Source organism: Callospermophilus lateralis, chromosome 11 (assembly GCF_048772815.1).
Source record: "Callospermophilus lateralis isolate mCalLat2 chromosome 11, mCalLat2.hap1, whole genome shotgun sequence".
Classification (NCBI taxonomy): Eukaryota; Metazoa; Chordata; class Mammalia; order Rodentia; family Sciuridae; genus Callospermophilus; species Callospermophilus lateralis.
Window position 1 is genome coordinate 40,915,589 of NC_135315.1, and position 20,530 is coordinate 40,936,118.

General features: G+C 36.8%; 1 protein-coding gene across 4 annotated transcripts; it reads left to right on the forward strand.

Moving 5' to 3' along the window:
* Nucleotides 1-276: 276 nt before the first annotated feature.
* Nucleotides 277-20,471, forward strand: Wsb1 (WD repeat and SOCS box containing 1). Of its 4 annotated transcripts, XM_076870383.1 has the most exons (9): nt 277-605; nt 8,107-8,275; nt 9,324-9,592; nt 11,731-11,862; nt 13,854-13,954; nt 16,200-16,372; nt 17,001-17,114; nt 18,208-18,315; nt 19,382-20,471. In XM_076870383.1, exons 1-9 carry the CDS (start codon nt 566-568, stop codon nt 19,539-19,541), a joined length of 1,266 nt encoding a protein of 421 aa, XP_076726498.1. In that variant the 5' UTR covers nt 277-565; the 3' UTR covers nt 19,542-20,471. The 4 variants fall into 4 exon arrangements, with proteins under 4 accessions (XP_076726498.1, XP_076726500.1, XP_076726502.1 ...); XM_076870385.1 differs by lacking the exons at nt 277-605; nt 8,107-8,275; nt 9,324-9,592; nt 11,731-11,862 and adding an exon at nt 14,832-15,007 and having other exon boundaries at nt 13,871-13,954; XM_076870387.1 differs by lacking the exons at nt 277-605; nt 8,107-8,275; nt 9,324-9,592; nt 11,731-11,862 and adding an exon at nt 14,832-14,995 and having other exon boundaries at nt 13,871-13,954.
* Nucleotides 20,472-20,530: the final 59 nt, after the last annotated feature.

Sequence of the window (20,530 nt, forward strand, 5' to 3'; positions counted from 1 at the left end):
CTGCGGGTTAATATGAATTACACAATTGGCTTGCCTTTTCCAAAGGCACGTCGACTTATAAATGGCAGGTTAGAGGCAGTCGGGAGGTCACTTTTCAGCTTTCTGCTCCTCCGCCTCCGCACTCTTCCGACCCCACCCTACACCTCGGCTCTGGACAACGCCAGCGCGCTCCAGGCCCGGGCCGTCACGTCCCGTGCGTCTGGAGGAGGAGCCGATGGCGCTGACGTCACCGGACCACGCCCCCGCCTCCCAGATATCACCCGTGCAGCCCGCCATCTTGTCTCAGTGTCTCGTCTGCGTCGACGGCGTCGAGGTTACTGTTATCATCTGTAGGCGGGAGCCAGAGCAAAGGGTCTTTTGTCTGTGTTAGACTCCGTAGTTTGGTTCGAGCCTTCCGGTGCTGTCCCGGGGCAGCCAGCAGAAGCCGAAGCGGCCGCCCCCGCCCCACCCCTCAGTTCCCGGACTCGGGAGGGAACGAGCTCGCGTCACGCCCCTCAGCGTTCGCCTTTCCCTTCTCTGTCGTTGCATCTGCATCGTATCCCCGGAATCAGACGGTTCCCCATAGATGGCCAGCTTTCCCCCGAGGGTCAACGAGAAAGAGATCGGTGAGGAATGGGACGGAGGGTTCGTGCGCGGGAGCTGAGGAGAAGTAGGGAATCTCCCAAAGGAGGTTTCAGAGGAAGCGACTCAGAGTCCGAGGGAAGAGCTCGAGTGAGCTAGCTGGGGACAAGCTCTTGAGCCAAGAGGAGGAAGTGGCCTCATGGGTGGGTGATCGCCGAGGGGCAAATGGGACCCGGCATAGATGCGGCGCCTGCTGAGCGGGCGCGGAGGGGCTGGACTGTGGAGCGGAGCCTGGGCGCGTGCGGGCGAGCCCCGGGCAGACCTCGAGCCGAACTCCGGCTTATTGTGTGACTCAGGCGGGAACTCACCTCCCGGACCTCAGTTTGTTCATCGAAATTGGCGCAGGTCACTTAACCTGGGAGGCTTAGGGCTCAGGGCTTGAGCATCGAATGGTCAGGGGAACGTTAATCTCCTGGGTTGGTGGCGTTTCAGGAACTCTTAGGTTCACGATGGGGAAAAAAGTAAACTTGTATGTTCTGACCTGCAGTGAAAGGGAGAGGATTCTATATGCCAACTGCTCTTTAATGAGAAAGGTGCCTGAAGAGGTGCCAACAGCCTGGAGAACGCAATATTTTAAAAAGTGATGTGATCTTAACGAAAGCGATGCAGGAGACTTTTTCAGAATTATCTTTCAAATACATATGGGAGAAGCAGAGTAGAGTGGAGTGACGGAAGAAAGACTACTGAACAGAAGAGCAAAGTCTGGAAAGGCTTTCTAAAAACTAGCCTAATGGCCCTGCTGATGCTGAACACAGGGAATTTTGACTTGATCATAGAAATAAAATCGAGTCCCGCTAGTACGAATATACAGGCAAAGCCTTTATTAGGCCAAAAAAAAAAAAAAAAAGCTTTTATTAGGGACTCATGTTGGGAAGGGAGGTACAGCTCTGACCAGAAAGTGTCAGGCTGTGGCTCACTAGAACAAAAGAAAGGAACTAGTTTTATTGGTTACTTGAAGGGGTAGGGGTTTAGGAATGTTAATTGGAAGCATCTTTGCCCTGTGATAAGAATAAATTAAGTGAAAGCACCATGGCTGATACATTTTGCGCTCTTTGAGGGTAGATAAATGCACAAACTGAGTTAAGATGGAATCTTTTAATGGCTGTCAGGCTGTAAACCAAGGCTGAGGAATGCATTTACCCTTTGTCCTTACTATCTCACTGCCAAGCTGAAGATGGGGGAAATGGGTATTGAAGGTTGTGGTCCAGACCTACCTAGTGGCTTCCTTTAAAGTATTTAACATTATTTAAGTTCTCTTAAAATACATGAAACAACTTTTGTGGCTGTTTGGGTGCCTTACATTGACTGAAATGCTTAGTAAACACTGAACTTACTTTACAGTGTTAATAAAAATTGTCAGTGGCCACTGAGCAGAGAGCCTTTGCATTTCCTGCTCTTGAAGTAAGTGTACTTCTTTACGAAATTCTTGGAGGAGTTATTTCTAGAGAAGGAGAGAAGCTCAAGTAGCTAAAATGTCCTTTAGCTATCCTTTGTATCTGTAAATTTCTATATCAAAAGAATCCTATTATAGAATTTTGAACTTTTGTTCTCTTAGGGGGATAATATGGTTGAATGGCTGATTGGGAGGTGATTTTAACCCTGGTTTTTAATAACTCTTGAAGATATTGAGAACACACTAATTTTTTGCCCTGTTTTAATTTAAACTGTATATTAAGAGTAATAAGTATGTTTTAACCTGAAAAATTCTTATAATCAGTTCTGTGGTTTTCTTCCCTCTCTGCTTCACCGTAATCCGACACATGAGTGATCTGCCTTTCATATTTATGTATTTTACATCATCTTTATAGTCCATTTTTAAAACTTTTCTCTTTCCTAAGGAATGAAGACAGCTGCTTAGCAGATTTGCATAAGTAGAACCATCAATTAAGTAGCACTTTTTTGGGGGGAGCCGAACTGAGGATTGAACCCAGGGGTGCTTTACCACTGAGTCACATTCCCAGCTTTTTTAATTTTTATATTTTGAGACAGGGTCTCACTAAGTTGCTGAGGCTGGCCTTGAACTTGTGATTCTTCTGCTTCATCCTCTGGAGCTGCTGGGGTTACAGGTGTGAGCCACTACGCCTGGCTTAAGTAGCTCCCCCACTTTTTGAAAAATTATTCATTTTTTATGTGGTGCTGAGGATCGAACCCAGTGCCTCACACATGCCACTGAGCCACAACCCCAGCTTTAAGTATTCCTTATTAATTAAACTTTTTTTTTTCCTTTTGCATTTTTGTGTCTCAAAAAAGTTCCTACTAGCTTTGTGTCAAATATCTAGAATTTTAGACTTTTCTAAGCTTTAAAAAAAACCTAGTTGCTTGTTTTTTGGTTTTTACAGTACTGAGGATTGAACCCAGTGGCGCTCTACCACTGAGCTATACCTCCAACCCTTTCATTTATTTTTAAATTTTGAGACAGGGTGTTACTAAGTTGCCAAGGCACTTGCCATCTTCCTGCCTCAGTCTCCCCAGTAGCTGGGATTACAGGCATGTGGTACTGTTCCTGATTTTTTTCTTCCTTTTTTGAAGTATCATTTGGATACAAGGTTAAATATTTTTTGTTGTTGTTATAGATACCTTTATTTTTCATTATTTTTATGTGGGTCCTGAGGATCGAGCCCAGTGCCTCACACATACTAGGCAAGCATTCTACCACTGAACCATAACCCCAGCCCTCTGTAGTTTTATATTTGTGAATAGAACTCGAAGCTTCCTTGTTTTTTTTTTTTTTTTTTTTTTGTTTGTTTGTTTGTGTTTTTTTGGTGGTACTAGTGATTGAACCCAGGGTGTCTTCCCACTGAGCTACATCTCCAGCCCTTTATTTATTTATTTTGAGACAGGGTATTGCTAAATTGCTGAGTCTGGTCTCAAATTTGTGATCTTTCTGCCTCAGTCTCGTGAGTGGCTAGGATAACAGGCATACACCGCTATATCTTTGGCTTCTGGGGTATTAATTGTAGCTGTACCAAGTTTGGCTTCTTAAGTATATACCGAAAGTAGAGGCAAAATTCCATGAATGATTGAAGAATTCTGTATGACTGGGGTTTAACTGCCTTAAGCTACTGCCATCTTTCACAAGGTATTACCACAGATCTTCCCTTTCTGGTTATGAAATTGTAGGGAGGAATGTGAAGAAGGAACTATATCTGGTTTGCTTGGTTCAGTGGTGACTCATATGTTACTACTCTACAGATATTATTAATGTAGGGTTCTGTCTTATGGTGGATTATTCATAGCATGCAGCTTTTCCCATATACAAGGTCATTAAATGATATTATTCAGGCTGAGGTTGTAGTTAAGTGGTAGAGCTCTTGCCTAGCTAGCAGTCATGAGACACCGGGTCTGATTCTCAGCATCAAATAAATAAATAAATAAAATTAAATAAAGGTATTTTGTGTCCATCTACAACTAAAAAAAATTTTGTTAATGATGTTTCTTAGGATGCCAACATTAAACAGTTCCAGGCAATACAAATTTTTTCCCAGTGCACTTTAGTATGAACCTTGTAATAGGTTTATAATATTGTACCGGTTAACCATCTAATTGCTTAAATTATTTGATTAAAGTGCAAAGATCATTTTATATATCTCTTAATTGGCAAGAAATGAAGTATTATTATTTTACAGTGTCATACATTTATTTGACAGTTTTGTGAGTTGGTGGATACTGAGGATCCAACTCAGGGTGGGTGCTTTACTCCTGAGATACATCCCCAGTCTTTCTTTTTGTTTTAAGATAGGATCTCCCTAAATTGTTCAGGCTGGCCTTTAACTTGGAATCCTCCTGCCTCAGCCTTATGAATCTCATGTATGGTGGCAGTTTTTATAATGGCACAATTTCTTGAGTTTCTGTATGTTTGAGAATAAATTAGCTTATTATTTCATGGGATTTGCTATTTAAGCCATTTTTTCCATTTATTACCACTTTTTATCTTTTTATTTATTTATTTAAAAATTTTTTAGTTGTAGGTGACACCATATCTTTATTTTTATGTGGTGCTGAGGATTGAACCCAGTGCCTCACACATGCAAAGCTGGCCCTACAGCCCCAGCCCTATTTTTTATTTTGCCAAGTTGCTGAGGCTGGCTTGTGATCCTCCTGCCTCAGACTCCCAAGGTGTTAGGATCACAGCTGTGCACCCCACACTCTACTACCATTCTTTATACAATGGAGTTCATGATTGTGGCCAAAAGAAAAAAAAAAGTGACTTTAAAACATGGCCTAAAAAAATGAATCTTGTGTGGGAAATTTAGTTTAACTGGGGACTTTCTCTTTTAAAGATAATGATTCCATATTTTCAGTTGAATTTTAAAACTTGCATCCCTTATTTGTAAACTTGGCTTTTTTCTCCTAAAATGTAAGGATTTTAAAAGATTGGTTTGGGTACACAGAAAGTTGATTTAAAAAAAAAATTAGGCAGAAATTGCAAATTCAGAGGTCAGACATGTGAAAAAAGGACCTAGTGAAATGACCATGTAAGTCTATGAGCTTAGAAAAATATAAGAAAACCTGGAACAGCATGCCCTTCCTAAAGTCATTTGTGTATTTAAAAAAAAATCTTTCTGCAAATGTCTGAGTATTACCACTATGTGAATTTTCTATTAAGAAGGTCCTGTGACTGCCAGTATAATTAATGTCATTTTATGCTCTATAAATACAGATGGATCATTACCTTGATCCCCGAGGGGGCTGAGGTTGTGGCTCTGAGGTAGAGCGTGCACCTAGCATGTGTTGGACACTGGGTTCAATCCTCAGCATCACATAAAGTGAAATAAAGACTTTGTGTCTGCCTATAACTAAAACATAAATATTTAAAATAAATAAATAAACCATACCTGAGGTATGGTGTATAGTTTTTGGTTCTATTTTTAATGAGGGCCACTATCATCTGGAATTTAATCCAGAAAACTGATGAAATTAAATGAAGAATGGATTTGAAACTAATCAAAGGAATGATTGAAACTAGAAATTTCAGCCTGATAAATAAGACTCATGTCTGTATTTTGTATGTCATGTATGTCATTTGGGATCAGGGTTTTAGGTTTATTCTCTTAGGTCAGAATCAGAACTGGATGGAGTGGGTAGAAGGAAGACTTGAGTCATTAAAAAGAAAAATTTCAGAGCTGTGGCTGTGGCTCAGTGGTAGATCACTTGCCTAGCAGGTGTCAGGCATTGGGTTCAATTCTCAGCACCACATATAAACAAATAAATAAAAAGTCCATCAATAAATTTAAAAATATTTAAAAAGAAAAAGAAACATTTCTGCCAGACTTGGAGGCACACGCCTCTATTCCAGCAACTCCAGAGGGCCTCAAGGCAGGAGAGTCTCTAGTTAAAAGCCATCCACAGCAACTTAGGACTGGGGGTGTAGTTTAAGTACCCTTGGGTTCAAAAGAAAAGAAAAAAAGAAAGGAAGAAAGAAAAAGAAAAAAATTTCTGATAATCTCGCTACAACAAAAATAGAATAATCCTAAAAAAAAGAAAGAATAATCCTTATTCTTATTTATGAGTATCATAAAAAAGTAGGTGTTAGATTTTTTTGTTTAATTTGATATTTTAAATCATACTGATTTGTTAATGTATCTAGGAAATTGTGCAGGGAACATTTAAGTCACTTAAGAACCAGACTTTATACATGTGCTTTCATATTTGTTCAGTAAATATTTACTGAACTCCTATGTCTGGTGCTATACTAGCTATTGATGAAGCACACATTCAGATTGGAAGTGCCACTGAACATTTGTGCACATGTATCTGTTCTAACTACAGGAGTGGTTTTGGTGCTGGGGATTGATTCTGGGGCGCTTTACTACCAAGCTATGTCCCCAGTCTTTGTTTTTTGTTTTTGTTGTTGTTTTTTGAGAAAGGGTTTTGCTAAATTGCTGAGGTTGGCCTCAGCCCTCTTGAGTGGCTGGAATTATAGGTGTGTGCCATAATATACAGCTATAAGTGGTTTTTAGTTGATCTGCAATATATAAGATTATATTAAAGTTCAGCTGTTGGAATGTTTAAGCCAAAATCATATAAAAACACATTGCAGTATGCTGTAGAGTTGACCAGACAACCAGCCTATAAGAAAACAGGAAAAATAGTAAAATTTGGAAACAAGACAAATCCAATACAGTATTGGTATCATGCCAAGAAAGAAAGTCCTTTTCCAAAATTGAGGAAATTTCAGCTGAGTTTGCATGAATACTCTGCAATAGAATCATGTTTATCTGCCTTTTTGTTAAATGTGGAAGTGATATTATCCTTACTGTTAACGAAATTAAAAATATATGAAATCATTCGCTTTTTTTTTTTTGTGTGTGTGTGTGTGTGTATTTTGTTTTGGTACTGGGGATTGAAGTTGGGCACTCGACTACATCCTCAGTCCTATCCTATTTTGTATTTGATTTAGAGACTGAGTCTCACTGAGTTGCTTAGGGCCTTATACTTTTGCTGAGGCTGGTTTTGAACTCTCTTTTTTTTTTTTTTTAAGAGAGAGGAGAGAGAATTTTTAATATTTATTTTTTAGTTCTCGGCGGACACAACATCTTTGTATGTGGTGCTGAGGATCAAACCCGGGCCGCACGCATGCCAAGCGAGCGCCCTACCACTTGAGCCACATCCCCAGCCCTTGAACTCTTTTTTTAAAAAAAATAATTATTTTTTAGTTGTAGTTGGACACAGTACTTTTATTTCACTTATTTATTTTTATGTGGTGCTGAGGATTGAACCCAGGGGTCTCGGCACGTGCGAGGCGAGCGCTCTACCACTGAGTCACAACCCCAGTCCATGGTTTTGAACTCTTGATCCTCCTGTCTCAGCCTCCCGATCTGTGGGATTACAGGCATGCACTACCACGCCTGGCTCACCTCTATTTAAAAACCAAAACAATAACATTTTTATGTCACTTTGAGGCCCATTAGGAAGTTTCTTGAGGACCACTATTTGAGAATCACTAGTGTATATAATGCCTCCTCCCCCACATTCTAGGCTCTACCCCTGAGCTACATCCCCAGCCCTTTTTTATATTTTATTTAGAGTTGCTTAGGGCCTCATTAAGTTTCTGAGGCTGGCATTGAACTTGTAATCCTCCTGCCTCAGTCTTCTGAGCTTCTGGGATTACAGGCATACGCCATCACCCCTGGCAATTTGTGGTTCTTGAATGCTAGAAAACATAATTTGGAAGATATTTATCTTGCAAAGTAACTTTTAATAATATCTTGCAAAACTGAACAATAGTTATTTTTAAGGGGATTTCACACTGAAAAATACTTCTGCTTGGTGGGTGAACATCAGATTTCCCTATGCCTGTCTAAAAGAAAAAGAAGGGCTGGGGATATAGCTCAGGTGATAGTGCTTGTCTTGCATGCACAAGGCCCTGGGTTCAATCCCCAGCACCAAAGGGGAAAAAAAAAATCAGTGAATCCCAAAGTCATGTGAAAGTAGACTCGAATTCATTGTTGATCATAAATGACATCTTATGTTGTTTATTTTTAGTGAGATCCCGTACTATAGGTGAACTTTTAGCTCCAGCAGCTCCTTTTGACAAGAAATGTGGTCGTGAAAATTGGACTGTTGCTTTTGCTCCAGATGGTTCATATTTTGCTTGGTCACAAGGACATCGTACAGTAAAGCTTGTTCCGTGGTCCCAGAGCCTTAAAAACTTGTAAGATTCTTTTTTCTTTTTTGTATCTTTTCTCTCTCAATATAGAGTAATAAAAACATTTTGATTTTTTTTATATTTATTGATATTTTTTATAGACAGTGTTATAAATGTGTTTTAATCTTAGGCTATGTGAAGAATTGTCTGGCCTTAGTTATACATTGTAGAATATTTATGTCTTTACTTTTAAATGTACTTATGATACCTCTGTTGGGCTTGAGTTTGTATATTTGTTGAAAAAAAATTTTTTTAAACTATCATATACTAAATTTGATCTTTTCTTGCCTTTTGTGTCTAATAGGCCATCATGGTTATATTCATTAATACCCTTATTACATATTACTTTAAGCCTAAAGGAATGGGAAACTGATGATTATGGTTTGAGATGTTTGGGTTTTGCTAAAGGTAGTTTTCTAATATTGACTTAATAATATCTTAAGTCCCATTGTCCCAGGTGTGGAATACCTATTAAAAACTTAAGTTGTGCAACATGTACTACTTATGATAACTTTTGAAATAATGTTTTTAGAGTTCTACCCTTTTGAGAAAAATACTAGGTGAAAGATTAGAGCATTTTAAAAAAATATATGTGAACTATATGTATAGGATATATTTTTTTCTAGATTACAGTTATCAAACTCTGTTAATGTACCTGTGTCACTTTTGTTAAAATAGTCACATAATGGAAAACTTGGAACTTAATGGGTTAAATTACTTGAATTTTTTTGTTTGTTTATACTTCTGCTTTTAGGTTAAGGGAGTTCAGTTGAGATAGTGGTTTTGAGGAAAATTTGGGAGGCAAATGAGTTATAAATTGTTTTATTATTGAACTTTTCCTTAGCCACTGAACATTTATATTAATGATCTGAATTTACTCAGTCATTCCCTTGTAGTTCATATAACAACTTTTCCTCTTCCTATGTATAGGATTCTGTTGTGAATCATTATCAGTATAGTCAATATTGAACTTATTTTAACAAACACATATAATTGATATCTATAGGAGGTTGGAGTAAATAATAATTCAGTTTCATTCTGGCTTTTCCTTCAGTCTCTTACATGGCACCAAGAATGTTACTAATTCAAGCAGTTTAAGATTGCCAAGACAAAATAGTGATGGTGGTCAGAAAAATAAGCCTCGTGAACATATTATAGACTGTGGAGATATAGTCTGGAGTCTTGCTTTTGGGTCTTCAGTTCCAGAAAAACAGAGCCGCTGTGTAAATATAGAATGGCATCGATTCAAATTTGGACAAGATCAGCTACTCCTTGCAACAGGATTAAACAATGGTCGTATCAAAATATGGGATGTATATACAGGTATGGATCCATAGTGGTTTTTTTTTTTGTGTGTGTGTGTGTGTGTGTGTGTGTGTGTGGTGTGCTGTCTTTTTTTTGGATCCATAGTTTTAAAAGCAAACTTGATTATTTTATGATGCAGGGCACTACTCACAGGCATTAGAATATAAGATTGAAGATTTTAACATACTAATAAGCAAGAATTTATGTTATGAGTATTTTATAATTGCCCTGAATAGCATCCTCAGCTCATGGTTTTAATTTAGGAAAACTGTGGAGTTCACATTGGTCCATAATTCCTCAGAGAATATTGCAATAGGGGGCTGGGGATATAGCTCAGTTGGTAGAGTGCTTGCTTCACATGCACAAGGCCCTGGGTTCAATCCCTAGCACCACAAGAGAGAGAGAGAGAGAGAGAGAGGGAGAGGGAGAGAATATTACAATAGAAAGGGCATGTCTAGGGAGTGTTTAGTTAATTATCATTTGTATACTAGTAATTTAGTTCATGACTCAAATAGCAAGGTGTTTTCTTACATACTTTCTCAATGACAGTTTAGAGGCTTTCAAGGCAAATCAGGTTTTAACAATCATTATCTAACCCTTGAAAAGTTTTAGTGACCGTTTATCTAAAGTCTAAGCAGGTAGATTGAGAAGTTAAGTTCTTTGGACAATTAAAAAGAAATGTTTTGTTCATTACGTAGAACGGTTTCTGGAATATATTATGTGCTCAGGAATGTAAAAGAATTTAAAAATGCAGATTAAAGCAGGGCATATCTTAGAACACAGCAAGTGATTCTAACATTGAATGGGGATAATGAGTCAAAATTTGAGTTATTTTCTAGAAATTCTAGAAAACAAAACTATTAACAAGAATAGATAAGGGGCTGGGGATGTGGCTCAAGTGGTAGCGCGCGCCTGGCATGCGTGTGGCCCCGGTTCGATTCTCAGCACCACGTACAAACAAAGATGTTGTGTCCCCCTATAACTAAAAAATAAGTATTAAAATTCTCTCTCTCTCCTCTCACTCTCTCTTAAAAAAAAAAAAAAGAATAGATAAGTAAAATACATTTTCCCACTGTGTTCTAAAATTAAGATTGTGGAATAATATATCTTTTGGAGAGTTTGATAGTCCATTAGTAATCAAAAGGCAAACAAATACAAACAAAGGAAAAGTGATTTTGTATTTTAAAATTATACCATACAGTGCTGGGGTTGTGGCTCAGCAATAGAGTGCTCGCCTAGGACATGTGAGGCCCTGGGTTCGATCCTTAGCACCACTAAATAAAATAAAGGTATCCAATTACAACTAAAAAATAAATAATAAAAATTTTTTAAAAATTATACCATAAAGATTTACAAAGTGGGCTGGGGATGTTGCTCAAGCGGTAGCGCGCTCACCTGGAATGCGTGCGGTCTGGGTTCGATCCTCAGCACCACATACAAACAAAGATGTTGTGCCCGCTGAGAACTAAAAATAAATATTAAAATTTTCTATCTTAAAAAAAAAAAAAAGGGATTTACAAAGTGATGATAATATTGTTGTCTGGTCTCTACCACCCCACCCCACCCACACTACTGGTGATTAAGCCCAGAGCACTCTCTCACTGAGCTACGTCTTCAGTTCCTTGGTCCTTTTTATTATTATTAGGGAGACAGGGAAGTTGCCAAGGCTGGCCTCAAATTTGTCTTGTGCTTTTTCTTTTTTGGTAGTGCTGGGGATTGAACCCAGGGCCTTGTGCATGCAAGGCAAGCAGTCTACCAACTGAGCTATATCCCCAGTCTTGGCCTCAATTTGTGATTTTCTTGCCTCAGCCTCCCAAACTAGCTGGAATTACAAGGGTGTGCCACCATGGCTACCTGCAGAGACCTTCCTTTTTATTAAATTAACTTGATCCAGAAATTTGTTTAGGTTTTGGGAATTCCCTTTTAATTATTCTAATAAAGTTTGGCTTGATTATCCTGAGAATGATTCATTTTGAAACACTAGAAGTAGCTATTTCTTACAGGTAACAATAATAGTAATAACAAATAAATATTTAATACTTGGTAAACCAAGAATTTCTATTCATATTTTCAAAGTAGTTACAACCTGTTTTTCAAAAGTGGAAGCTGATAAAAAGTATTAATATTGTCTTTTTTTCCCCTCCCATCACATTTAGGAAAACTCCTCCTTAATTTGGTAGATCATACTGAAGTGGTCAGAGATTTAACTTTTGCTCCAGATGGGAGCTTGATCCTAGTGTCAGCTTCAAGAGATAAAACTCTTCGAGTGTGGGACCTGAAAGATGATGGTATGTCTTTATTTCAGGATATGAAAAATGATTAGTGTTTTGATATTGCTATTGAAAGATATTGGGAACATTGGGGGCATTCAGCTTTAAAAATGGTATCTGATCAAAGTTTCCTTTTTTATATTTACTCTTTTGGTCTCTTTCCTGTAAACATCAAAGAAACATAAATGTGAGCCAGAATAGGAGCCAGCAGTTACGATAAGTGAATACTCTTGATACTATTTAGAAACTAACCACACAGATCTATATCAACTATTTTGAAGACAAAATCTGGATCATTTTAGGGTTATACAAAACAGGTCTGTGTTAGTTTATTTCCTTTTATTTTAGGGAGGGTTATTAATATCCTACATTGCTTAGTGAAAAGTAGACCATGAAGCAACAAATTTAATAATCTAAAAACAATTCAGATTAGAACATGATTTACATACCAGTATTTATAACACTAAATAAAGCATAGGATAAGAAAGAAATTATGAGCTGGGGTTGTGGCTCAGTGGTAGAGCACTTGTCTAGCATTGCTGTGTGAGGTCCTGAGTTCAATTCTCAGCACTGCATATAAATAAACAAAATAAAGGTCTATTGACAACTTAAAAAACTATTTAAAAAATTATTTTATTAAAAAGTCAAAATATTTTATCCTCAAAGATAATAAAAAAGGTATGTTGGTGTCAAGTACCCAGCATTTTCTAAAGCTTGTATTTGTGATGCCTACAAAGTTTTGGAGTGGCTACCTCTTCTTAGCCCCATAATTTCAGCATGAGTACACATGGTTTTGTGTGGTGCTGGGGGTTGAACCCAGGGCCTCTTACTTGCTAGCAGACACTCTTAAACTGAGCTACATCCTCAGCCCATGAAAATACATTTTAAACAAACAAACAAAAAACTTATTTTAATAGAATCTGCTGGTGCTCTTAACAGATTCAGGCAGGAAGTGACAAACTTACCTAAGAGTAATAGAGTTTAAATTGAGAATGTAGTAGGAAACAAACCCCTCAGATTTAGAGCCACTCCAGCTGATGGGTAGTAACCATTCCATGTTAAAACACGTTGAGATTACCAAATCATGAAGTACCTCCTGCATTTTATCAATTCTAATTGCTCAGCTGTTGAGGAACAGAAATAAAACTATATGACCATATAGCTGTGTGCTGTAAGTATAATATAAGCAAGGACTTTGGAGTGGAATGTAGGTTGTTCAAAATAAAGGGATGAAAGGCATTTTGAAGATGTCTTTTAAACTTGGTGTGTTCAATCCTTTCATTTATAGAACAGGGAAACTGGACTAAAAGAATTTTATCTTTTATAGATGAAGGGTGACAGACATTAAAGGATTGGACAGTAAATATTTTTGGTTTGTGGATCATGCTGTCTCTGTTGTAGTAATGTAACAGGAGGAGAGATGTCTCTGGAGAAGGGTCCCAGTAGTTCTCAGAGAAGAGGGGGAATTCAACTGGGGACCACCAGGGTTCTTGGCATATGTGACAGAAAAAAAATTCAGCATGAGACAGTTTATTTAGGAAAATAGTTAGTTATAAATTGAAAGGAGAATGTGGGCTATTTTGAGAGAAGCCCTGCCTTTTGCTGGGGTTCCAATATTTACAGAAGGGATGTGTCAGGGGCGAGGCTGAAGGTGAAGCTAGGGTGCCCAATTTCGTGCCAGTTTTCCCTGCACTTACCTGGCTTGGGCCATCTGTTGCTTAAGATATATAACTGTGCTTTCTGCATCTCAGTGGCTTGTGAGATTCAGTATTTTTCTCTCTTCATTCTGAATTCCTATCTCAATAGTACAACATACACAAATGTGCAAGATTATACTTTAGTAAAATTTAATTTATAAAAATAAGTGACAGTATATATTACTAACTTCTGTTATGAATACATTGCTTTCAGCTGTACAAGTTTGTGATACTGTGATTTACTGCCATTTTTGAAATGCTGTTCATTTGAAGTACATTCTAGGGCTGACATAGATACTTCTTTTTGTTCAGGAAACATGATGAAAGTATTGAGAGGACATCAGAACTGGGTGTACAGCTGTGCATTCTCTCCTGACTCTTCTATGCTGTGTTCAGTTGGAGCCAGTAAAGCAGTATGTGTCAAAGTTCTTGTACATTCATTGTGAATTGGATTATAATAATGTGTGCATAATCATTTTAAATCTAAGTAAGCTATTAAGTCTGTGCTCGGTGTCATGAATATCTTCAATGTTTTATTCCATCATGGGGAGAATTTGAAGGAAATTAAAGTTTTAAAAGTTAATGATTGTGAAGTGAGAAGTTGGATTGCTCTTAGAGATATTTATGAAATGAGGGGTATGTCAAGTTTATTTTTTGTAAGATTTAGGAAAGTTTTTATGTTATAGAAGAGAGCTAGTCCATATCTTAAGGCATTCTCTTGCTAATTATTTTCTTCTCTGTTGTTCTATTTTTTTGTCCAGTTTGCTATTTTTAAAGTTGAGTCCCAGCTGGTCCTGGACATTTAACTGAAAAAAAGTTACTTAAAAACATAATAACAAAAAAAATAATAATAAAACAGCACTCAAATAAAAACAATCCTCTAGTGAATTATAGAAGCAATTTGATATTGTCTGTCTTATGTAGCGTATCTATAGACAATTTTAAGTTACATGACTCTTCAGAAGGTTTTGCTTCTTTATAATGATCTGTTCTAGTTGTTTACCACCACCTCTGAGTTAGTATAGCTAAAGAGATCTTAATAGCTTCAGATATTTATGAAATGGTTAAAGTCCAAATACATGTGACGAAATCAATAGACTCTGAATTAATGGGGGGCTGGAGGCTAGTTAAAATGCATTTTTATTAGCCAAGAGATTTGTTAAAATGATAGTTGCAAATTAGAACAAAATGCGCAGTTCTTTTAAAAATCATAGAAGAACAAAGCTAGATGTTTACATTGCTATTTTAGGCTGTGTGTTTTCCATATGCTTCTTGCTTTCCCTGTCACAGGTGGTGGCAGCAATATTGGTGTGATTGAGGTTATGCTGGCACCACTCGCACACAGGCGCACAATGGTGTTAGCTGGGCAGAAAGAGTGGCATCTCTGGCTACCGGGCTGGGGGCGACCTTTACCATAGGATGAAGTAACCTTGCATTCGGCTGCAAGGTGTACTGTACGTACACAGGTGCTGGTCGATGTCCACTTTCTGCTTTTCTTTCTTTCTTTTTTTTTTTTTTTTTTCTTTTTTAAAGTAATTTTCCCCACAGTGAAATTTACTGACTCCTTTGAGTAAATTGATCTTCCAGTATGGTGGAAAGAGGAGTCTGACAAGTGAAACCAATTTAATGTAAAGTAATTGGCTTTCAGATGGTTTCTCTGCTATTTTTTTGGAATTCTTTAAGATGTAGAGATACCTTAAGTATTTAATGCAATTTAAAATTGTACTTACTTTCCTTTGGAGTAATGTCTTTTGTCTGTGCAGAAAAAAAGTAGTAAAAAGGATTGCTTTACTCCAAAAGGAGGAGAGATTGTCTTATTAGGATGTTATAAAATCTCCAAACTTATGCTTAATATGACAAGCTGAAGTAAACATTAGAATCCAATTTAAAGCTATTCTGCACAGTCTAACTACTGATGTTTAAAATCTAAAGTGTATGTGAACTTGTTCTTAAGTATTTATGTTTTATATTGAAAATGACTAATGATAGTAGTCGGTTTGGGAAAAGTAAGATTGGTAAATCTTAATTCACACAATTGTTGTAATTGTATTATTTTCATAAAATAGCATTTTCATGTTGTAATGTGGTTTAACATTCTTGTTGTTTGCCAAAGAAATTTCATTTGGCTGTGAAAATTCTCTTTGCTTGCAGTATCTGTTTCTCTTCCTAGGCTCACGTTGGTGACCCAAGCCTATTGTAAACAAGTGATTATCTCAAAGGGAGATGCCAATGGAGTAACAATTTGTTAACCTTACGTTTTCTGTCTGTATATTTTTTAAAAATTTGGTAGTTTCTGGAAAAAAAAATAAAAGAAAGGGGTTGGTAGTATTTAACCCTATTTATTACTGTATATTTTAGTTAATTTTTTAAATAAGTGAATTTCAGTAACTTTGTGGTTAAATTGCATTGCCTTTGTTTTTATGCTTAGGCTTATTTTTTAAATTAACATTAACAGAAACATTTGAAATAGAATTTTGCATGTCTGCTTTAATTAACTTAAAGATTGATTTTTTTAATCTATGACACTGAGCATATTCTTTAAATTACTCATAATTTATAATGTTTAATATAATTAAATTTAGTAGTTTTAGTTTAAGATGTATCATTTTGTCCTCTGTGTGTCTGAATGAAGCTATAATATTTGTCTTTTTATTGCAGGTTTTCCTTTGGAATATGGATAAATATACCATGATTCGGAAACTAGAAGGACATCACCATGATGTTGTAGCTTGTGACTTTTCTCCTGATGGAGCATTACTGGCTACTGCATCTTATGATACTCGAGTATATATCTGGGATCCACATAAGGGAGACATTCTGATGGAATTTGGGTAGGTTCAGCATGAACTATTTAGTGTGTAGTCCACTGGTGGTTATCACTATAGTTTTTAAAAAGTTAATGTGAATAATTTGAATTGCTAACATATGAAATATAAAATTAGTCTGTCATAAATTAAAATTTTGCTGTTTAAACTTTTTGAATAATGCAGAGCTTTAAATATAAATTTGGCTCTCATGATATAGGCCTTCCTATTTAACAGTACCCAACTCTGTAGAAATGATAATTATAGTGTTTTTTTTTTGTGTGTGTGTGTGTGTTTGTGTGTGTGTGTGTGTGAGTGTGTGTGTTGCTGGGGATTGAACCCAGGGCCTTGTGCTTGCTAGGCAAGCACTCTACCAACTGAACTATATCCCCAGCCCCTAGAGTTTTTGTGTTAGGGGAAAATAGTCAGAACCAAAGTTGGGCTTTAATTGTAGTGTTTTAAACCATATTATGGAAAAAAAGATTAGTAATTGTTTCAGGTTCTCTTTCATTTAATTTCAGCTATATCAACTCTACTCAGTCTTCTCAGTTGTATTTATTAAGGCTACTTTAAACCTTGTATGTACTTTGTTCCTTGGCAGTTTTGTTGCTTGAAGTTTCTGTGATAGCCACTGAAAACATGTATTTGACTTTAGGCACCTGTTTCCCCCACCTACTCCAATATTTGCTGGAGGAGCAAATGACCGATGGGTACGAGCTGTGTCTTTTAGTCATGATGGATTGCACATTGCAAGCCTTGCTGATGATAAGTAAGTGTGTGAATTACAGCTTAACTTTCTTATTACTTCTTTTTTTTTTTTTTTAAAGAGAGAGTGAGAGAGAGAGAGAGAATTTTTTAATATTTATTTTGTAGTTTTCGGCGGGCACAACATCTTTGTTTGTATGTGGTGCTGAGGATCGAACCTAGGCCACACGCATGCCAGTCAAGCGCGCTACCGCTTGAGCCACATCCCCAGCCCCTCTTATTACTTCTTAAATATTTCCTTTCATTCATCTACTTCATGAAACCACTCAAGTCATAAAAGAATATTGGTCATATTATCTATAAACAGTATCCATGTAAACTAATGATAATGCATGCCTTTCTTGTTCCTTGTTTGATGAGACAAACCAGGCAGATTTTTAATCAGCTTTTAGCTCAGTTCACAGAGGTTCTTTTTCTTTAATATCTTATAAAGGGTGAAGCAAAAGGAAATTTCTAAAGTAAAATAGTAAAAGCAATAGTTTGTATCCACTGCTATTTAGGATAGAAGATGAAATGTCACATGAAAAGGATATGCTACTTATTGATAAGCAGAAATTAGTCACAGCCATTCCATTTTCTTACCGTTTATTTATGTAGAGTTCATGGATATAGCTTTGAGTAGTTTTTTCACATCATGTCATAAAGCTAATCGTTATCTTTCCAGAATGTTAACAAACATAACAAGAGGAGTTCTTACCAACAACCATTGTTTTCCTGTTTACTCAGATTCTGAATGCAGTTCTCTGCTGTATTTCTAGACAAACTACCTGGGTGAAAAGGCTTTACTTGGAAAGGCATTAAAACAGATTCTGAATTTGTTTAGAGTCTGAGAAAGTAAGGAGAAAAGTTTGTGATGTTGTAAACATTACAAGTCTCAATACTGGGATGGGAAGGCAGCCATGCAGTGTAGTCTCTTTGGAGTCGATCAAGATCATCAACTGTTAGAGGTCATAAAATATTTTATTATTGCCCATTGGTGTGATTTGTGTATGTGTTTTGTTACTTGTGACACAATGACATTTCTCTCTGAATTTTAAGTTTTCTTTTACCTTGAATTTTCTACTAGATACTCATTAGATAACATATTTTCCTTCTAGAATGGTGAGATTCTGGAGAATTGATGAGGATTATCCAGTACAGATCGCACCTCTGAGCAATGGTCTTTGCTGTGCCTTTTCTACTGATGGCAGTGTTTTAGCTGCTGGGTAAATATGTTTTTCTCTTTTCTTAAAAAGGCAAATAAGAGCAGATGATGTAACTCTTTGTGGTAAAGTACTTGTGTAGCATGTGTAAGGCCTTGGGTTGAGCCTCAGTACCACCGAAAAAAAAGAAAAAAGGGTTGACATAGCATCACACTGTATGTAATCCCAGTGACTGGGGAAGCTGAAGCAGGAGGATTGCAAATTGAGGCCAGTCTCAGCAACTGAGACCTTGACTCAAAAAAATAAAAAGGGATGGATATAAAGCTCAGTGGTAAAGTGCCCCTGGGTTCAATCGCCGGTACCACAAAAGTAGAGGTGATGAAAGCTAAGGTGGCTTTTAGGTAAAACAGCCAGTAGTTTGTTGTCAGTAAATCTCCCCTAAATGCTTTGTTTGTTACTGGGGATTGAACTCGGGGGCACTGACAACTGAGCCACATCACCATCCCTTTATATTTTCATTTTTTTAATGTTTTTGTTTTTCATCTTTTTTATTTTTTTTTAATGTGGTGCCGAGGATCGAACCCAGTGCCTCACATATGGGAGGCAAGCACTTTGCCACTTAGCCTCAGCCCCAGCCCCAGCCCCTCACCAGCTCTTTTTAGTATTTTTTTAGACACAGGGTCTCACTGAGTTGCTTAGCACCTCGCTCTTGCTGAGGCTGGTTTTGAACTGGTGATCCTCCTGCCTGAGCCACTCATGCCACTGGGATTACAGATGTGTGCCACTGTGCCTGAATCTAAGTGCTTTTTTTTAATATATATATTTATTTTTTAGTTGTAGTTGGAAACAATACCTTTATTTTACTTAATTAATTTTATGTAGGCCTTGCACGTGCTAGGTGAGTGTTCTGCCACTGAGTCACAACCTCAGCCCCATAAATGCTTTTTATACTACAGTTATTGCCTTGTCATTTGAGTACATGATTGGTTGGTTCTTAATTAGGTTTTAAGGTGTCATTTGTGATTTAATATATACAACCTCAAAAGGTAGTTGTTTGAGCTCTAGGGACATATGCAATACATATACTTGGGTGACTGAATTTATGCTTTGTTTGTTTGTTTCTGTTTAGGACACAAGATGGAAGTGTATATTTTTGGGCTACACCAAGGCAAGTTCCTAGCCTTCAACATTTATGTCGAATGGCAATCCGAAGAGTGATGTCCACCCAAGAAGTCCAGGAACTGCCAATTCCTTCCAAACTTTTGGAGTTTCTTTCCTATCGTATTTAGATGACTGTCTTTCCTAGTATTAGAAATTGACAGAATATACTTTACAAACCTCAAGCTTTAGTGACTTCAAATATCTGTTTTTAAAGGTTTGAAAGAATTATTTAATTTGATACATTATGTGCTACATTTTCATAATTTGAGCTTCTAAAATATTATTTATAGACTGTAGGAGAAATTCTGAACATACATGTAAATTTTTTAAGATTAACTGTGAAAACATATACATACATGTATATATTTAGACATAAGCTGCTATGTGTTAAATGGACCCTTCCTTTGCTTTTTAAATTTTTAGTTCAGACCTGTATATATTGCTTCCATAGAGCTACAAAAATATTTTTGCTGTAAAGTAGAAAGCTTTTTTTTTTTTTTTTTTTTTTAATTTTGGGATACTGAATTAGATGATAAATATTGAGTATTGAGGCTGAATTGCCTCATACACAATGAATTTGGTTGGAGGGGTGTGTATTTCAGACTGACCTACAAGTGAAACAGTTTTTGTGTATGGAAAAGGATTTTGTTTTCTTTAGGGATGGTATCTGAGAGGAGTTTGAATGTGACACTATTAAAAAAGAAGAAGAAAGAAAAAAAACAGAATATAACTTAAAAGTGTATCTTTCTCGCCTAAATACTGCTGTGAGCCTTAATGTAAAAAACAGCTTGCCACCTCACCCCTGTGCTATAAAGTGTTATACATTTTAGTCAATTTGAAATATCCCTCTACTGTATTATTGGTAGATATTTTGTTTGTATTAAGGGACAACTATTTTAAGACTTTTTTTTTTTTTTTTTAATCTGTGTTTCTGCAGAGGATAATATTGGTGACTTGCCAAAGAGAAGCAATATCTACTTTTACCTTCTGGTATTTATCTTATCTGCAGATAATAAGAATGTATGCATTATATAAAATGCTTGATTATATATATTTTTGTTGAGTTTTTTTTTTTTTTAATTAAAGTCTTGTAAAAAAACAATGTATTGTGATTATT